The sequence below is a fragment of the Epinephelus moara genome, chromosome 2, assembly GCF_006386435.1.
Source record: "Epinephelus moara isolate mb chromosome 2, YSFRI_EMoa_1.0, whole genome shotgun sequence".
Lineage (NCBI taxonomy): Eukaryota > Metazoa > Chordata > Actinopteri > Perciformes > Serranidae > Epinephelus > Epinephelus moara.
This window is the reverse complement of record NC_065507.1, coordinates 31689679-31710985: the sequence shown is the minus strand read 5'-3', so window position 1 is coordinate 31710985 and position 21307 is coordinate 31689679. Positions and strand designations below refer to the sequence as shown.

The 21307-nt window shown below is 42.5% G+C and overlaps 1 protein-coding gene across 1 annotated transcript in view; it reads left to right on the top strand.

The window, feature by feature from the left end:
• Positions 1-21307, top strand: part of yap1 (Yes1 associated transcriptional regulator) — a 30000-nt gene that overhangs the window by 5668 nt on the left and 3025 nt on the right. Inside the window, exons 3-7 of the mRNA XM_050072429.1 lie at positions 7805-7923; positions 9484-9597; positions 16462-16616; positions 18593-18720; positions 19893-20005. Coding sequence (XP_049928386.1) covers positions 7805-7923; positions 9484-9597; positions 16462-16616; positions 18593-18720; positions 19893-20005 — 629 coding nt within the window. The remainder of the gene's footprint in view (positions 1-7804; positions 7924-9483; positions 9598-16461; positions 16617-18592; positions 18721-19892; positions 20006-21307) is intronic.

The following is a 21307-nucleotide window of genomic DNA, read 5'->3' as shown; positions in this document are numbered from 1 at the left end:
GAGGAGGAGGGGGGGGGGGGGCTCACATTTCACTCAGGTGACCGCTGTTGTCCTTAGAGATAAATCAACTCAGGGTGAAAGTTTCTTTTTTTCAAGCTTCTCCACCTTTGTTGTTTATAAGTACACTATGTGGTCATGCAGTCCGGGGTGATAGGCCCCTGTGAGTCACAGCGGCGCTGCGGATGCCGATGTCCCACTCCCTTTAAAAAGCCAGGCTCCGTTTTGGAATGAATGGAGCCGTGGCACTGTGATGGTGCCTCTTTTGTGTCAATGGAGTTAAATGGCAGCCATGTGGAGATGACTAGAAGAGGGGCCAAGAGAAACTCCGGCCCTCCCTTTGTCCCAGCAGTGAAACAGTGATCTTTATTCAGACCACAGGCCTGTTGAGACTCATGTGAGCCTTCCCAAAATAGACAAATGGTTGACATGAAGTTTTGAAGATGGCGGTGAAAGAGTGCAGCGGCTTTCTGAAGAGTTTCACCGTGTTCTTCAGATCTGAAATGTGCAGCTCTTGTCAGGTTAGGAGTCGATAAGAAGTGATTGTTGGATTAGTGCAAGTGAAACAGTGTGGACAACTTCAGTTTGGCCTCATTTGAATAGTGATTATTGGTAAAATAGTCAGTAGATCATATGATTATTCAGTCCTTAGAAAATTAATCAGCAACACTTATGTTTATATATCGATTTCCTGCTGTTCCCAGTTTACTCTTGTTGTAAATTTAGATTTCAAACTATAAATTTAAAGGTTACACATGAGGCTCTGAGAAGTTAGGGCTGGGCAATATATTGAGATTATTACAATATTGTGATATGAGAAAAGATATCTTAGATTTTAGATGTCATAATATTATAAATGTTGTCTTTTCTGGTTTTAAAGGCTGCATTACAGTAAAGTGATGTAATTTTATTGTCGCAGTATCCATATTGAGGTATTCTGTCAAAAATATAGTGATGTTTATTTTTCTGCAGATCACCCAGCCCTAGATAATATATTAGTTAAAAAATACAATTAAAAAAACAATCAGCAGTTAAATGATTTAGATAACTGGTAGTTGTAGCCAGTCTGGAAATAGGCATCAAATATGAGCAATCCCTGTTACATAAATAACACAGACTTAAAGCTGGGAGAAGACTGGGACAATGTCAACAAAATCTGTTGACCTTTTCTCCTCTTTCTTCCAGCAGTTTGCTGTGGCCTTTGATTTATGACAGCAGGGGCAGGGAGGTTGGGTCACCTTGCTTGGCGCTGGGATGGGGGCAGGGCCGCTCTCCCGGGCTGGGTCATAAACTAATGAAGGTTTCTAATTTAGACACACCGGTAAACTAGGAGGGGTAATCACTGTTTCCGGGCGCTTATTAAATGCAGCTTTGAATGAGCTTTTAGTCCGTGGGAAGTCAGCCCTAAGCAGAGGGAAACTTTTGGGGGGGGGGCGTAGCTTTTGTCTGCCCTCAGGGGCAGGTAGAGCCATGTGTTGATGGACACTTTTGTCTTTTCTCAATTGGATTTTAAACTGTTTTGATGAAGCAGGTTTCCCACAACCAGAGATTACTTAGGTCTTTTAAAGTTTAACTCATCAGTGATCAAATAATTTACTGTGACCAGATTTGTTCATTTTTACATATCATACTGTATTATATACTGAACAGACTAATATATACTAAGTTGTTTTCTGTGTTTTCATACACAGAAAGCCGCACACTCCTGATTAACCACGACAGCTTGAGAGACTGAGAACAAGTGGAGCTTCAGGGTACACTACTGGGTGTCCTGAACATCTGTTGCATTAAATTCAAGTCAAAGATAAACTCATTAGAGCAGGATAAATCAAATGCTACTTTCCTACCTAGTTAAGAAAAACTACTTTTTACCACCTTTTTCATTTGTTGTTAAATTAAAATGACTTTGCATATACGCCAATGTGTATTTGAATACTACAGTATGCATTAGAGACAAACAAATGCTGTGGTTATGCACAATGAAGTTGTCAGCTACCTGGTCTGTTGTTAAAATGTGCACCACATTTGTTGTTGACATCTTGTTTCACAGCAGAGTCAACAGTCTGTCCATTGTTTAAAATGGATTTCAGTTTAATTGCTTAGCTAACACCGATCTTATACTCAGCATCTTATGTCAACATCATATATAATACCTAAATATTCTCACTATCAACTGTTATCTAATTTACTTCAACTCTGCTAAATGCTTGCTGTGATAAGTACGCAAATTGGATTCCAAACGAAGCTGTTATGAGCCGAGGCCGCCCGGTCAGTCCCAAATGGTGCTGGGAAGACTGGGTTGTAAGCCTGCGTGAAGCCCTCATTTGGAGCAACTTTGTGTTTGACAAACTTTTGGTTTATTGACCACACACAGACAAGGCCCTTCCTGTTCAACTGGGGCCTGTCAGCTCAGTACACAAATGGGACTGTGAGAAAGTCAGGCTAGTGTTTACCAAAGTCTTGATGTAACACCTCTGTTCCAGACATCAATGCCTCCACTGTCACTGAGGGCATCTCCACAGAGATGTAGTATCTGAGAAGTGGACCCTCTCAGGTGGGGTGTAGAGTTCCCGAAACTACTCTAACCATAGCACCTCATGGCAACGGCAAGTGTTTGGATAACAAAATAAAGAAATATTTGTTTATATGTTGCATACATTTGTACTATTTCTACTGTTAAAATGCATGAATGAGGTGTGATGTTGCAAGGGTGTCTATCAATTTATTGAATTCAGCACTTATGTGTTGCAGTCAACATTTGTGCACAGTTTTTGCAACAACAAACAAACTGTTTAACCTTTGAGAACTACTGATTTATTAGTCTCACATGGCAATCCCTAAGATTACTCTTAAATAAATAATGCTTTTGAATTTGTCTTTGTAAATAAACAGCAGTCAAAGTGAACCTTCTAAGCTTCACCTAGTTTCAGTACTTTGTGAATGAGTGGCTTCGTTAGGAAGTATGATGCTACAAACCCTTCTTCAAAGGGAACCTTAAAGCCACAATAGGGTCACAGAGATTGCCCCAATAATCTCTCTTAATGATGTCCTGCTGATAGAGAGGCAGCCAGGCATCCCCGGTCAACCGGAGTGGAGGTGGTTATCCTCATCTTAGAGGCCTGATTACATCTCGCCTCCCTCACTGCACTCCTTTAGTCATGGGCTTCAACCACCTTCCAAGCATATACTCCCTGGGTGGAGCCACTGTGGCCTGAGGATCCCATTTTTAACATTTGACAACTCAGCTGTGGGGTGTGTTTCATCATTTGCTGCACTCCCCATAGCTTCACTCCCTTGTTTCACACCAGCAAAATGCAGCTTTTGACATCTGGCTATGAAGAGAGACAATTTTGGAGGAATAAACAGTCGATCTGGCCTCAAATCTCGCTTTGATCTGCTGTTTTGGCAGGTAGCAGAGCTCATTCGGAGACTTTAAACCACTCAGCGGACTTATTTTTGGATAGAACAGTCTCCTCAAAGCCAGATGTAAACGCTACAGTTTTCATAGATGTAAACAAGTAATCTGTGTGTTAGGAAGTTTGTCATACTGTTGTAATCAGATGAGATCTGTGGAACAAGTGCAATATTTAAACTTCTTCACTTTAAAGATGTTGAACCTTTGTTCAGTTTCTCTTTGAAGCTGAATCTGATAAAAAATCTCCTGATTCAGTCGCAGCCTGAAGTCGATGTGCACTGGCTTCCATGTGAACGGCACAGCACAGAAAAGTCGAATGCCAAATCATTTAAGCAAAGTCAAGTTTAGCCTTTACACAAAAGCTCCCCCTCCCTCCTCCTCAGCAAGACGCATTATAAATAACGCTGGTACAATAAACGCCACCTTGATAATTGGGCCATCAGTCAAGGAGATGTCAAGTGCCTGGGTGGATCAAGAGTCCTACCCTGTGCTCTGCGAAGCCACAGTCGACCATGATGATAGCCTGAGCAGAAATTAGTAAGCAAAGCACCACACTACAGCCAACCGGCTTGATAACTGGTCATATTTGAACCACATTTCTGCGATATCTGGCCATTTACAGTCAGTTTCCCATGAAGAAGTTAATGATGGGTTATGTTTTGTTTTAAGTGATTTACAACAGAATACTGAACATCAGATTGAGGCCATGTCCAAAAACGCAGATACGTTGATTATTTCCACAGTTTTGGCTTGTCTTCTACAAGAGCATTGCATGTTGGAACACCAAAAATATGTTTTTCATTTGAAAACATTTGAAAGAAGTTGGTTATGAAAAAATGAAACACTCCATTTATCAAACAGGGCTTTGAAACTTGTTGAAGCCACTTGACAAAAATTGCCTAAAGCTGCTGTCTCATCTCTCACGGCTTGAAAGGTGGCTGTGAAAGAGTGTAGTTTGCTTGTTCATGAAGATGAGAAGTACTGGCTAGTTTGAATTCAAATCAGGTGCAACAGATTTTATAGCTCTAAGTTTCAAAAGACTGAAATTATTTACGTTAAACGTCAGCCCTAAAATTTAAAATAAAAAAAAAACATTTTTTTCCTTTTACCCATAGTGCTATTTATCAATCTAGATTGTTTTGATGTGATTCATTGTTGTAAATATCGGCTGTCACGATGTCTGCCCTCTCTCAAATATAATGGAACTAGATGGCACTTGGCTTGTGTTGCTTAAAGGGCCAAAAAATCCTATAAAAATGTCTCTTTCCAGAAATCATGACCCAGTTACTCAAGATAATCCACAGACCTTGTTGTGAGCAGTTCATACAGGAACTATTTTCTTCCTACCAAACTACACCCATCAACCGAATCACCTCGCAGAATAAAGTGTGCATACTGTTAGCTTACCTAGTACCACTAAGCTAGCTAATGCTACAGCTCAGCCAGAGAGGACGCCATTAATGTTTACATCTGACGACACGTAGAGAGCATAAGTCTTTCGTCCATGAGTAGATGCACGCTTCCTTTTGTGCATTGTTGTTGAGTTTTTTAGACCTGTTTTTTTGAGGTTTGTGCACCACAAGCCGAGTGCCATCTAGTTTCATTATATTCACAAGAAGGCCGACATCTCTACGGTCGATATCTCCGATGCTCAGCAACTCACACCAAAACAATCTAAATTCATGAATAGTACTACAAGTAAGTGGACAAATATGTATTTTTAATTTTAGGGTGAGCTGTCCCTTTAAACATCTCAGTGTTTTGCAATGTCAGTCTGGACAACAGTCCTTTAAAATCCTATCAAAACACTGTAGTGTAGTTTGAAAACTTTGAACATTGTTTTTGAAAATAGCTGCATTAGTGTGGACGAGCAGTGACCCACAACCAGTTTGCTCTGTGTCCACTGCCCTGCCCCAGTGATGGAAGTTGGGGGAGGGTGTGGTGGCCGCCCTGCTGAGCTCGCCGTGGTGTCAGAGACATGTAAAGACAACACCGAGCAGTTGTGACTGTGGAGGTTGCAGATCATCAGCAATTCCCTAACAGCAACTGGTGGCCTCCAGCCGTCCCAACAGTTGCCATGACATTGTTTTGTTTTATGTTTCGCCTACAGGAAGCGGCGTATAGCCCTGGCCATATAGGGTTTGGGGCAGATTGAGTGAATGGATTATCTTTTAGTTCTAAAATCTGGTGATGAATTACAGGCTCTTGGTAACTTATTGACCAGTTCTCTCAGTTCCCACATACAGGGCTCTTTGAATACAGTGCAGTGCTGACTCGGAAGCTCTCACAGGGTGTGGATTTTATCTCAGGGTCTTTGATTATGTTCTCTGTTTTCAGCTGAAGCTTTGTTTACATCTGTTCTGATTGATTTGAGCTACAAACATTAGCCTCCCAGGCTGGGCTTTGATAGAAAACTCAATATTTGTACTTTTATTTGTGCAAAGAGAAGCACACGTTCGAGGCAGGCGCTGAACAATTTATAATCAGAGTTCTTGGAGGCTTTGAGGTTGTATATTTCCATCCGTGTTTTCCACTTGTAGCATTTCTGTTCGGCTTTGGTGTACCAGGATTTGAAGGCCTCTCATTTACGATAAGCCCTCCCTTCCCTTATCCCAGTGCTCCTCTCCCAGTCTCCTCCCCTGTTCTCCCCTCCCCTCTATAATAAATGTCATAGTTTCCAGAGTGGGAAGGAGGCAGTGAAGGGGGCAGGGCGGGCGCTCCGAGTGTAACAGGACCACAGCAACTCGTGCAGCCAATGGAATTCAGAGGGATTGCTTCCGTAGATGTTTTTTTTCCTCCTCTTTCACTCCTTTTTTTTTTTTTGTCTTTTCTGTAGTTGTCTCACCCCGCTCCCTGTGACCCCTCTTTCTCAAGGGGCCCCTCCAATCTGAGCAGTTCCAGCTATTTTGCTTGGTTTGCGGTGTTTGTGTGTATGTGTGTGTATATGTGTGTGTGTGTGTGTGTGTGTGTGTGAGGGCTGGGGGAGGGTTTGGTAGGGGATTTGGCAGCTCCTTTGATCAGTAAAGCATAAACAAGAGGGGGCTTCAAAATGGGTTGCATTGTGTTGGGGGGGAGGAGTGCTGAGTCAGGCCCTCTCGCTCTCTGGCCTGGGATAGAGAGCAGACAGGCAGGCTGGGATTACCGCAGAGGCCAAGAGAAACTCTCTGAATCTCTCACTTCACCCAGCTGTTCCAAAATCCGGGCTAATGGCACTTTGGGATCAAATTAACAGCGAGTTGTAAAGAATCACAGCGGATGGAAGAACATGATTATTGCAGGGTTTAATATATAGACTGCTGAGGGTATATATTTAATTGCATCATGGACAAACTCTTTGTTTTAGTCATGTGCATTAAAATAATTCAGCCACTGCTCCAATACAAAGAGTTGTGGTGTTGCATAAACAAGCTACTGGAGCTTGGTGCCTATTTGTTTGAGGTGAGGGGGGTCCTTTAAATGGGATGTTTCAAAAAACAAAAAAAAAAGAACAAGTGAATAGTGGGGTTTTAGGTCGTAGCTCAGTCTGTGCCTTTGTCAAGCAGGTGAAAGCTTTGTAAATGTGGCGCCAGATTGTTAAAGCCCCTGACACTCCACAGTGTCCGAGCCACTTCCAGGAAAAAGGACCCCCTGCGTTGAGCCCTGGGACTGACCCTCCCTCAATAGAGAGGGTCCTGCTTGGGAGAGGAGGGCTTCCTGTATTAGCTTTCCATCTTAATCAAGCAACAAGTACCAACAAAGCACTAATTATCAATGCCTTCACAGAATGCAACACAACGCCCCCTCCCCCGCGCCCCACTCCTGTCCCGGCGAAGACGAGCCGTAAAATAGATGGAGCAACATTGTTTGACGTTACAATAGTTGTTTTGAAAGCAATCACGGGCTCTTAGACACTTTCAAGAAGCGCTCAGTTTAAATACAGTCACTTTTTTTTTTTTTTTACAGATTTTTATTTGCACTTATGTACTGTTGTAGCTCGATTTTGTTTTAATCTTTTATAACTTTATTTTAATCCCAAACCAGGGGCAGTTTCTCCATTCTGATTCATGGCGTGCGCTTTAAGTGAATTAAAGAGGAAAAAAATATCCCAGCCCAATCCAAACTAAGAATAAAAGCCTTGTGTGAATCTATATTGAATTGTGGGTTCAAACTGAGTCCAAACAGACACACAGCTGAGTTTGGCTTCCTGTAAGAGTCATCGTTTACAGAAAGCAGGGGTTAGATTCAGTGTTTTCATCAAAGCGCTTGTTGAAACTACTGTGAGTCATCAGTTCCTGCATGTGACCTGCTGTTTCACATTGATACAGCCACTGGTTTAAACTCACTACTGATTACTGGTGAAAACAAATTGATATATATTTTTTAATGTATTTTGACTGTCTTGTCTCCTTACAGCCACATTGATCAGACCACCACTTGGCAGGATCCTCGTAAGGCCCTGCTCCAGATGAACCAGGCTGCCCCGGCCAGTTCTGTGCCAGTCCAGCAACAGAACATTATGAATCCAGCCAGTGGTATGTATACGCTGACTTTGTTACATTTATTTTCACCAGAGAAGCAGCACAACTTACAGATAATGTTCCTTATTGTGGGTTTTCAGCATTAAACACAGAATTACAGTATTACAGTACCTTGAGGTTATTTCTGGGCATTTTCTACCTTGACACCACGTACAGTAGAAATCAGAAGCAGTCTAGTCTAGTTCTTACATGTCACCGAGACTCTGTGTACCTCAGCTCTGTCCATGCTGTTGGAATTTGCCCTAGGTGAGGTAAGACCAAGGTAGAACGTGACAGGTCCTGTCTGACATGTTTGGGAGCTCCGTGACTCACAGATGACAGAGTTTACAGATGAAGTCTTTCTTTATTTTTAGTTATTGACCCCTCAGCATTATCACAGCCTCATGAAAACAATTGTTATTGAAAACACTGAGTAATTTTGCTGTTATATGACTTCAATATGAAACAGACCGCAAAATAAAAAACAGACTTACATCATACTATTACTATAAAACATTAATATTAAGTAGCCACAACATTTAAAATGGGCTAAACCTTACAAATAGACCCCAAACTTAAAAAAAAAATGCAGTTTTCTGTGATAATTCTGTGATGATTGCTTATCACAAATCTTTAATCTAAAATCCACTGTCATAAATTGTGTCTGATCCTGTTCATCCCTTATTAAAGAATTCATAAAACTGCCCTCAGGAAGACGCTGCAGAGCTGCTGCAGCAACCAAACCATTTGCAAAAGAATTTATATACTTAATGCATAAATACTATTCACATAGTAACCGTGTCTGATATATTTGTCTGTACTGTGCATGTTGTGTTGTTATTGTATTGTACTGTATGGATATGCAGATGCCAAGTGTCTTTTTTCAAAATTACATAAGTAGTTAATATTGCAAATACAAATTAAACTTTTGTAGCCCTCTACAATAATAAAATGAATTGCCTTGTCAGTCCACCAGATGCATTTTGCAGCAATAAAGATGATTTAAGTGACATGGACGGACTGAAAACTGTATCTTATTAGATAAAACATATGTCAAGGCTTTCCTTTGGGGACATAATTTGCAGTTGAAAAAAGTCATGATACATTACAAATGTGATTTGAAACATTTTGCAATATGCTAAGTACTGTGTATGTGTGTGTACTTGCATCATGGGGCCTCAGATTTTTTGGGTGATTTCAGATTCTCAAATTGAGATATTATTAAAGTGTTGCTGTTCTGGAACCCTATAGGTAAACCTAAAAGGGAAATGATGGCTTTGAATGTTGACAAACAGGCTGGTCATTGACAAATGACAAAGATTTATTACACTCTCAAAGATCAGAAGAAGTTGCTGCCATTTTTTTGGCTGTCATTTTCCCATATCGCCTGTTTATTTTTGTCCAAGCACGTGCACATTAGCATACACTCTATATGTGATATTACTGCTCCTTGAACTACAGTATGCTGTAATTATGCCCAATTATGTTGCTATATGTTGCACTGTTATGTCAGTGAAGAAAATCTGAGTGAACCTCCAGCATCTCTCTAACTTTATTTTTGCCTGCATCCCTCAGGTCCTCTCCCCGAGGGCTGGGAACAAGCTATTACATCAGAGGGAGAAATTTACTACATCAACCACAAGAACAAGACCACATCCTGGCTTGACCCACGACTTGACCCGCGCTTTGGTGAGTTTGCTATAGACGGGATTTTTTTGTCTTAGTTTAGTTCTTGATGTAAGTAAATTGCTGTGTATGTTCTAATTATTACATTAAGACACTTTATTGTCAGGTGCCTAAAAGTCATTGTAGCTATTTAAAGTTATAATATATGTGTTGTATTGAATTGAATAAGGGGAGCTGTAGCAGCATCTGTTTCTTTAACATGTGGTGTTTGGGGCAGCAGTTTACTTTCCCCAGTAGAAAGCTCTGGCTAATACATAAAGGATGCATCACAATTGTAATAGTGGGTTCAGTTCTGTATGATTCATGTCCATTTCACCACACTACATTGTTTTGGAGTGACTACCCATAGCATTGGTTGTTGAAACCAGATTTCACCGAACCCCCACCCTCACAATCCGCACCTAACCTTTTGTCAGCCATTTTAGTGTTTGAGCAACAGCTGAGTTGGCCATTAATCCCCCAGGCCGAGCTTAAGTTTGACAGTTAGCTTTCAGTGTGTGGTGGCCCAGGGTTGGTGAATTAGTGACAGGACCTGGTACATGTGTTGAGATTTCTCTGTGGCCATGGGAATGAGCTAATCCGCCTGTGCAAGGAAGACTTCCAGAGATGAAGGTTCCTGCTTATGTCACTCTGACTCATTTACGCTTCAGGGGCCGTCCCTTCATTACAGCAGCATTCCCCAGGGAAGCTCACCCCGGTTCACAAAGGCAACATGTGTGAATCAGCACGCAGCCTGTTATCCTGTTTAATTTTAGCCTTACTTTTTATCACGCCCGGGCACTTAAAGGGCAGTTTTTCTGTAGGCAATTGCCAGTCGCACTCTGAAGGCAGGCTGGAGAGTTCAAAACAGAGTTGTAAGGGGAGTGGGGCAGCTGGGGAGAGATGGCGGCTCTGATCGGCGAAGCTCTTTGAAGATTTATAAGACTTGAACACACAAGGCTGCTGGGCCCCTGAAAGCGAGTTAACTCATTATGTGCCATCAAACATCATTTAGTTCCACCTTAGAGAAAACATTTTCTGTTTTTATTAATTCTTATAGCTCATATTTACACCTTATGCTGCTCATCTGCTGTAGTTTGTACTTTCTGATACTTAAGATTTAAAAAAAAGAGTTGTAAGTTTTATGCACTTCAAACTACGTGATATTCTTTAAGTGTGGCTCTGTGCTTGAAGAAAACCTAATTGTATTCTTTGAAAAAACATGATTGAAAAATTACTGCCCAGTTGTGCATGGGAATGGGCTCCTCAGCTTCAGAAACATCTATACTGCTGCTATGTAGGTCTCCAATCATAAGCCAGCTGCTTTGATAATGGAGGCTAATTTGAGCTTTGAGAAGAAAAGCAGCAGAGCGCCTTTAACTGAGGGTTGTTGCCGGCTGGCTTTCCCCTGCGTGAGGCCCAGCGCAGGCACAGCCCCATTCTGCTCTAGCTCCAGACAGACTTGAATCTCTGCCAGGCCTCTTTATTCTGTGGTCCAACTCTTAATCTGTTCCAGACCTTTTCAGTCAAAGAACTCCAATGTGAGAGGGGAGGTGGGGGGCAGGGGAGAGGCAAGGCGAAAGGGGAAGAAAGAAAAACAGAGGAACAGAGGGAAAATGCCGACGGGATAAGCATGCATCCTCTTTAAGATCCAAGGAGGTGGTGAACAGCGAACAAGCCATGAGTGCACTGTGGCTGAGTTCGAAAGGGGGCTGGCCTATGCGGATAATGTTGTTTTCTGTACGTACTACTCCGGAGGAACAGCAGGGGAAAGCATACTAGGAGGACACTGGAGTGCACAAATAGATTTCCTCTGGGAGTTTAATGTTTTCTTTGAAGCCTTAATGTAAAGCTGCTTGTCAAACATAGTGCTACATTATCTGTCATGTGATATTTTTCTGCCTCGCCTGTCAGAGTAGGTATCTATTTATATGGACAGTGTTGGTTTTATCTGTGGATTTTTTCTCTCTTTTTTTTCTTGAGATTTCAGCATCTTAGATCTCTGCACCCACTACTACACCATGGAGGTGAACTGAATTTTGTTTGTGGTATTATAGCATTTTAAAAAATCACATTCGGAAGAACTTTCGTGGCATCTACCGGTAAAGATTTCAGAACTTTTCCCGGTTAGAATTCATTGTCCAGTAAGTTTTTACCAGGAGTCAAATTATCCACAGAGGCCTCTTCCTCTTCAGAACAACCAAACTAGGTGATTTAAACCGGTTAAAACACTGAATAAAGCAATTTCACGTTAATAATCAGCATTTATTGACGCTTTCGGGCTTGTCGCAGATGGCCTACTAGCCCAGCACCTGCTAACATTTGCTCACCTTATTTCTCTGATAACTTAAGATCCAGACATTCAGGAGGTTTTTACCGGGAGCCGAATTATCCGCAGAGGTCTCCTCCTCTCCAAAACAGATAGACCTGGTGATATAAACTGGTAAAAACACTAAACAAAGGAGTTTCATGTTACAAATCGGTGTTTCTCCAATGCTGTTCGGCTTGTTGCAGATGGCCTGCTAGCCCAGCACCTGATAATGTGTGCTCAACTTTACTCTCCGATAACTTAAGATCCAGACATTCAGGAGGTTTTCACAGGGAGCTGAATAATCCGAAGAGATCTCCTCCTCTCTGAAACAGACAAACCCGGTGATATAAACCGGTAAAAACACCAAATAAAGGAGTTTCATGTCACAAATCGATGTTTCTCCAATGCTGTTCGGCCTGTTAGAGGCTGGCCACTAGCCCAGCACCTGCTTATGCGTGCTCACCTTTCTTTGCCCCGATAAAGATCCAGATACTCAGGAGGGGCTTAACTACATTTGTTGATGTGAAAGCGTAAATGGCCCTATGTAGAGCCAGTGTTTGGTTTGTCCATTCTGGGCTACTGTAGAAACATGGTGGTGCAACATGGTGGACTCCATAGACATGGTCCCGCTCCCTATGTAGATATACAGACAAACTCATTGTGTTGCTATATTTGCATTTCATTTTCATCAAAAAGTTTTAATTTTTTGCTATGATGACAGTACTTTAATTCAACAGGTAATTCCAACAGCTTTGTTTTAATAATTCCCACAGAGGCTGGCCCACTCTGTTGTTATTTCCTGACTGGCTGAATTTTTTCCATCTCTCTCCTTGCCACGCAGAGCCAGGTCAACACAGGCTGGCTTTGCTCAGACCGTACTGTTGTACTACATGATAAAACAGAGTTTGTATCACATCCAGACTGTTTCTCCACTTTGCTTATCTCGACGCTCGAAACACAACACCTTCCCAAGGGGCCTTTTTTAAAACTTGTTAAATCGACAGCAGACAAATATTTACTGAGTCTTCAAAGGTGCTGTGCCCTGGTCACATAGAGAACTTCCCACAGCTGGCACACCCTCAACTCTACCTGCCCCAGGTGATCTTGTGGTGTAATATGCCTGACAGCGTGATTGGCTGATAAGGGCTTGTGTTGCTGGCTCGTTGTTTTGCAGGGGTGCGTGAAGAAGACAAAAGGCAGACAGCATTACCTTGTCTCTTATCTGCCTGGCCCACCAGCTATCACCGCCCATATGTGCTGCTGACTTCAACCACCTCTCCAAAACCACACACGCACACACAAACACTGTCTCCTCAGCTGGGACAGGCCTCCTTTTTATGCTATCACTCTGGCCCTGAACTGAACCTGTCCTTCGCTCCTATCTCACCCACAGATGTAATTCCCTGCTTTGATATGCTCATTGTTTGTGCATAGTTCCTGCAGTAACATTGGTTACTGTTAGGTGTTTGGTCTGTGTGGAGTCCTTGACTTGGTGGTTTAGCAGAACTCAGCTGCAACACTGCTTTTGTCAACGTACAGTCACTCTTTCAAAACGCATGATCTTAAAGGAAAATTCCACTTAATTTCAACTTGTGTTTTATTTACATAGTTTTAGCCATTGTTTCTGTCAGGTATGATAACATCATACTCACCACAGTGGTTGCTTACATTTGGGAACATGGCAGTATCAATGCAACACAGCCAACTGGGGCAAGAAACATGACCAGGCACACGATCAGACAGTTGTAAACAAACCAACATTTTATCCACAACTCCAGAAAGTTATAGAAAGTCTGATAGGTCAGAGTCAAACCTGGCAGTCTGTAAACTTTGATGAAAGTTTAGAGGACAGGTATGTTAGTAAAGAAGGTCCGAAGTATCAATACTGAAATATTTTGTATGGTGTCGAAAGCGCTGAAGCTATAAAAAAAAACAGATCTAAAATCAGATTTGCAACTCAAAACTGCACATATGAACCAACGGGGAAGAAAATGAGTGGTCCTCTACAAGATTCTCTCTGGCAATGAACCCATGTGACTGATATGCCGTGTGCAGGTTTTTAATTTAAAAAAAATAATATTAAGAAGGATTTTTGTTTTAATTTGTGTACCTTTTTTTGCTGCAGTATTGAGTATCATTTTTTACACTGGTATTGTATCGAACCCTTAAAATTCTGGTATCCTGACATTAGTAATAACTTTACAGCAAGGCTGCGTTTTCTCTTTTTAAACAGGTTTAGATGTCTGATTGTAGTTTCTTGCCCTGTCAGACTTGGTATTAGCATTATTACATGAGTACGGTAATATTACTGATAGAAACATGGGTCAAAACTACAAAAATAAAACCCAGGTTGTTTAAAATCTGAATTTTTCCTTTAACGTGTGGCCTTGTGTATCGGTGAGTCTTTCTCCATATGCCTCTTCAAAGCTCAGGCCCTAACAGATCTACAGCTGCCGACATGGCCCATGTGCAGCACCTCTTCCTTGAGAACAGCTAATGGTGCCCTGATGGTGGAGTGATCCAGCCACAAAGGCCTCAGTATCTGCCAAAGATAAGAAACGGAGAGAAGTAACACTCTCCCATGGCTTCAGTTGATGTGTGGGAGAGTGGAGGCGGCTCCGCGACTCTGTGTGTGTTTGTGTTCATGTGTATGTGCTGGGGTGGGGTTGCTGGGGGAGGCAGCATGGACGGTGAGGGAGGGAGGGGGGGAGACGACAGGCAGGCAGGCAGGCAGGCAGGCAGGCAGGCAGGCAGGGCAGGGCGGGGCCTTCAGTGCTTCCCAGGGAGAGCCCTGAGCCGTGGTTCATTCAGCTCCTGAGATAGTGTAAACAGACAGTGATTGAATGGTGATGAGAAAGGTGCCGGGGCGGGCAGGACAGCACAGAGAGGCAGCCCCGCATGAAAATTGTGCCCCCGTCAAGGCTTTGTTTTGGTTGGTGCTTCAAGCGCATAAGCAAACAGCTCTCCTCATTGGTTCCGTTACTGTTACACCCCTCGTGGTCAAGCGCATTTGCTTTTCTCTCTCTACTATAGTGATAAAATGTGTGACCTACTTTACATGCATAGATTGCAGCGCTGCTTTATACTTATGTTTATTAGACCCGCCCTCGCTAGAGTGAAGAATAACAAAGATTTCACTGGGGAACAGCTGTGTTTTCAATACACACACATTTGTTCTGATAATGTAAACATGTAGTTACCTTGTTAGAGCACAATGCAATTACAGTTACTCGGTGAAAGAACTTTGAAACCAAAACTAATAGTGGCACAGTGATTGATGTTGGTCTATTTTAAATGAATCCGTCTGATTTGCACGCTGGAGCCATCGGGCTTGGGTTAGGAGGCAGTCAGTCTTGAGGGATAATCTGTGATTGTTTAGAAGGAAACCAAGCGCACAATGAAAGGATAAGTCATAACTGATGCAATGTACAAAACTAACAAAGCCTGTCTTAGTCAGTGAGTGGGAGGGGATCAGGTCTTACAGGAACAGTGGTTGTTTCAGACACTAGCTGGAAAACTTGTGTTGGGACTTCCCTTGGCCTACACAACCTGCTGCACTGGCTCCACTCTTACAAGTTCACCTCGTAGACAAAACACTCAAGTTGTCCGTCTTGTTGTGCAGTGTTAAATGCAGCCAAGCGTTCAAAGGTGTAGTTGTAGAGACGGTAGTGTATTTATAGTCTGTTGGAGATCCTAAATATATTATTTATACATCCAGTAATGAAAATGGTCATTGTCAAAGCCGCTTGCATCTTATAAGACTCATCCTATTTAATTGAGACCCAGAAGATTTTCCCTCTTTGCCCCAAAGGCATTTTGCTGTTGGGTTTCCCACAGAAGACAAAAAGATCTAATTGAAGATCCTTGTCCTCTCTAGTTCTCTTGATATAAAGCAGTCCCAGACCATTTTTGCAAAGTTGAAAGGTATGCTATGCAGGAATTGTTGGTTACTGTTTGTATACATCGCATTCACATTTGGCAACTCTTCCTACATTGGCTGTACATACACTGCAAGCTACTGTACTTTTGTAGGAACCTCACACTAGCTCTAATGAAAAGGCAATGTCTTTAGCAAGCTAACTAAGCGTACCGCCGACACCTGTCTATCCAACAGAAAAGCGGTTAACTCTCTATCACTCTTTATCCTCTCCCTCAGTGCTCACCAGTGAAAGTGGTCTCACTATATTTTGTTGTTTTGGTACTGTCTGCAATTTTGTTGCCTCCTCTTGGATGCGTGCTGCTATTACCTGGTCACTACCTTTTTAGAAAGTCCAGACTGTCCCTTGAGCGCTGTTGGCGGGGAGCTGCATGCCTATGAATGTCCTGAACACAGCAAAATAAGATGAAAATAAGAAAATACAAGCAGAGGGCACATAAATATGCCACCACACACTTTTAGTGGGTCTTCAGTAATTATTGCAGTCTACAGATTTTTTTTTTTTTTTTTTTTTTTTAAGAAAATCCTTCATAATTTACCTTTTGAATTTATCATTTAGTCTCATTATGCAAAGTTTAAAATTACCTGTACATATGATATGATAGTAACAGATCTGAATTCCTTTCTGTCTCTTTTGCAGCCCTGAACCAGCAGAGGATCTCCCAGAGTGCTCCAGTGAAGCAGGGCCAGCTCCCTCCTGGAATCATGGGAAGTAACAACCAGATGAGACTGCAGCAGATTGAGAAGGAAAGACTGAGACTGAAGCAACAGGAGCTGCTTCGACAGAGACCACAGGTCAGGAATCAGAGTTAAAGCATTTTTTATATAATATAATATTCAAAAACTTTCTGGAAAGTGCTGGGGCTTCACGGAGGAGTAACTAATTTGCATCAACACATCACAAGGTCAATACTTTCAGTATGTGAGAACACTGGACCCCTAACTGCTCACTAGTTGAATGAGGGAAGCAAAATGGTTGTTATAAAACCTAATGTATATCATGAATAGACCTTTAAATATGAGTCATCATTCATAGGTATGGCGGCGGATCTTAAGCCGCCATACCTAGCACCACCCTGCAATGAAGTCTCGTGAGTCATATGTGGTAATTTTATCACTTCCTAACTGTGATGTGTCACTGTGCCGCCCACACAGGGTGGTGCAGCCAAGTCCAGTAGTTTACTCAAGGCCGTGTCATACCTACAGAAACAGACCTTTATGATTATGAATGAGGGTGCCGGTGACTTGTCATTCACATGGGTTGTCTAAAGTTCACCGTGTAGGAAGTGACCTGAGAGTGTACATGCTCCAGGCTGTAGAGGGGAAGAGAGGATTTGGACTGTCCTTACTGAAAGTCCTCAGTGCACATGCACTGTAAGCTTAAGTGACCTGGTTATTGTCAACTTTCTGAAATCAGGTGGTTTGTATAATGGGGTGAGGGATTAAGAGAAACATGGTTGGCACGGATTGATTTCTGTTAGCTTTATACTGGGATCTAACTCAGTTTGTACACATCTTTATGAATGCAAACAAAGGTTTTAGAGTAAACAGGTCATTTCAGGACATGCATGTTCTATTTCTTGGCTCTCTCCAGGTTTGTGTGCATTGATTATGCAAGAAAAACATATAAAGACGACACATGAGCAGCTCAGGTATCCAAACTTCATACAGCTTAGAGAAAGAAAGAGCTTAATGGAAAATAAAATGAGGAGATGGGATTGTGGACCAAACTATCTGCTATCAGCTAGTTTCCAGTAAACCCCAAACTCCTGTAACATCTCAGATGTTTGGAGTACGGAGGACCTACCGTGTTTGCAAATACAGGAGAGCATGATTATAGTAGGAAATTGTGCAACAGTTCAGGCTATATGCTGGTGTAGGGAGTTCAAGTTTGGGGCAATAATTGCCACACCCAAATGGATTCCACATGGCAGAAGTATGATTAAGAGCGGGCGGCGATGTATGCAACTTGCTGGTGGCAGTCCAGTGCTGACGCTGCTCAGTCATGCACAAAAAGACAGCCAATAAAACCATAAAGGTTGTTTACAGTACACACAGCCCTCATAATCCCGCTTAATCATAACCAGATTGTTTATATGTGTGCATGTGATTCTGGGATAAATGTAGTTGTCAGAGAAGGACACACCTTCAAGCTGGCTGCAAGTACAACTAGGGAAAAAAACAGGATGAAGAAACATCTCATTAGGATTTTTATTTATCTTTCTGAGAACATTGTGTCCATTTCTCCTCAACCAAAACCAATAACAGCTCCTACTAAGCACTTATGGTGTCCCGTGGCAGTTTTACATCCTTACTAAAAACATCACATCCCATTGTTTCTCTCTGTTGTTGTCTATGACGCGGTAAAAGTTAAATGAGATCTCAAAACGCCGACACCGCTCAAGTCACTTCACCTTCCCGTTCAAGGACGTATAGGGGAAGGAGGTGGAAAAAAAAACAGCATGACCTCATATCCGTGGCCTTATCTGATCTGAGCATGATCTGAGCATGTGTAGAAAACAATTGTCTCCAACTGTTGTCGGCCCCCCTATGTAATCTGACACTCTGTATGGGGAGAAAAGGAGAGCACCATGTTGGCAGTCTGTGTGTAATTCCTCAATTTACAATTTTATGCTGTGCCAGCATCGCGGTGGGGGTAAAAGGCAGTTGTGATATGTTTTTATGACACTGTAGCTGTGTATAATTAGCTTCTGAGGTTAGCTGCGGGGTCGATTGTGTTGCTCATGGGATTTTTGCTTTATCATCCACAGGAGCTCGCTATAAGAAATCAGCTGCCGACCAGTATGGATCAAGATGGCAGCACGAACCCTGTGTCCTCTCCAATGGCCCAGGATGCCCGGACCATGACCGCTAACAGCTCTGACCCATTCCTCAACAGGTTGGTTTCATACAGAAGCCAGGAGTAGCCTCTGTGGAGCAGATTTTCCTCTAGTACAGAACAATCACAGCTGAGGTGTGCTGATTGACGTCGGTGCACTTGGCAAGTGCTTCCATTCTGGCTCAGCTCTTTAGACTTAATGTATCCTGTTTGAGCGAATCTGTGCGCTCGAGCTCTGCTCAGAGCTCCCTGAGTTACACAAGTAGTAAAAACAGAAGGCCAGTCTCTGGGCTTAACCCACTTCACATGGTAATGTCTCACTCAGTCTGTGCTGGAGTTCATTGCACAATGATGACCTCTGGTGTACAACTGCTGCAATAAAGACAAACAGAAGCTAAATGATGGTGTAACCTGTGAAAAGCTTTTATGAAAGCACACTGTACTCAGAGTAAAGATGGACAGCTTGCACAGATTGAGCAGGAATGACACAAACAACACCTGAAAATGGCTGTGATTAAGAAGGGACGTGCTGTTTCTCTTAACTATCTGTGAATGCTGCTCCGTGGCATTCTGGGTAATCATTTCTAGCAGTTCAAGCTCTAGTTCTTCTGTGAGCGGATGAAGTGAGGAAAGAGCTGAATAGCAAGCAGGCCATGAGAACATGTGGTCCAGTCAGTAGACAGGCCAACCTAATCTCCCCTCCTCCCCCTGTTGCCTCCACTCCACTCCCCTCCTCTCACAATGGCCTCATTCATCCTGCCTCTGCCATACTCTGCCTACATATTTTTCCTCTGCTAATTAGTATAGGCTTGTCAAATGTCTTCTATCTGCCTCTTTGTCTCTCTGTTGCCCCATTCATCGTTGCTCTTTTTGCTATATTCCGTAACAGAGGGCGAAAAAGTGAAGCTCAGTGTCAGTGTGGATTAGTCGCCATCGCTGTTCAAATAGATACTGTTGAAACGTGGATGTATGCAGAAGCTCCCTGAGGGAATTCAGGCCACACTGTTACTTTTCAGCCTGTGTGCTTTTCATAACTGAGTGTGTTTGCTTTGTTGGATCGGTTAATTAGATTCACGTAGTCGGGTTTCAGAGTAGTTAAGTGAAGGTCATTAAGGACATCTGCAAACTCTGCTTACAGAAAAAGCTTTTTATGTCCTTCAGTCTGACAGAAATCAGGATGTTTATTGCTGATTGTGCAGAGTTTATAACCCAGATGTCTTTGTATGTTTCAGCGGGACCTACCACTCCAGGGATGAGAGCACAGACAGCGGCTTGAGTATGAGCAGCTACAGTGTCCCCCGCACTCCAGATGACTTCCTTAACAGTGTGGATGAGATGGACACAGGTGAGGCTGGGAGCAAAATCAATATGGTTACCTGTCAGACAGTCTGACCTGCAGCCTGATAGGCTGGATAGGCTGTTGATAAAGTTTCTGCTGTGGTGCCAAATTTAGTTTTGTACAATGCCACATTATATTCATCATGGCTGAATATGAAAATATGTTGTGACATGAGATCATTATTCAAAGATGGCCACCTGAAGTCGCACCACATATTGTTCATAGAAAAGTTGCTTAGATTACCTATTTTATTCATAACGAATTTGAATTTGAATCAACTGTAGTATTATTAAAAGGGACAGTTCACCCCAGAATCACAAATTACATATTTTCCCTCTTACCTGTTGTGCTGTTTATCAGTCTGTTTTGTTTTGGTGTGAGTTGCCGAGTGTTGGAGATATCAGCTGTAGAGATGTCTGCCGTCCCTCCACTCTAATGAAACTAGATGGCACTCGGCTTGTGGTGCTAAAAGCGGCAACAATACTTTTGAAAAACTCAACAGCAATGTCTCTTTCCAGAGATCATGACCCGGTTACTCAAAATAATCCACAGACCTTGTTGTGAGCAGTTTCATGCAGGAACTATTTTCTACCGAGCTACACCCACCAGCCGTGTCACAGTGCAGAAGGAGGCGTGCATCTACTGCTAGCTCACGTAGCACTACTGAGCTAGCTAGGGTTACACCTTAGCCGAGGAGGACGGCATTAATATTTACACGTCATTAGCACAAGCCTCTCGTCCATGAGTAGATGCACGTTTCCTTCTGTGAGATGATACAGTTGTTGGGTGTAGTTCGGTATCAAGAAAATAGTTCCTACATGAAACTGCTCACACAAAGTCTGTGGATTATCTTGAGTAACTGGGACATGATTTCTGCAAAGAGACATTATCTTTCCGATTTTTAAATGTATTTGTTTGATGCTGTGAGCACCCCAAGCCGAGTGCCATCTAGTTCCATTATTTTGAGGAGAAGGAAGACATCTCGTCAAGCGATATCTCCAATACTCGGCAACTCACACCAGTACAATCTAGATTCATAAATAGCGCTACGGTAAGAGGAAAAATGTGTTTCTGATATTTGGGGTGAATACTTATTCAGTCGTTTTTATGTACAATGGACTACTGATAATGACAGTGGCTGTTAAGCTGTCTTGGCTTGTTGATATTTTGCAATTCCTCCCACCATGTGGGTGATGCCACAGCTGTCAGAAATCCCCCAAATCTCCTGCTTGTAATTACAACTAGGAGTCTGATGTGACTGTGTTTTTTCTTTCTTCTCACTTGGCTGCTCATATTTACAGTCTGTAC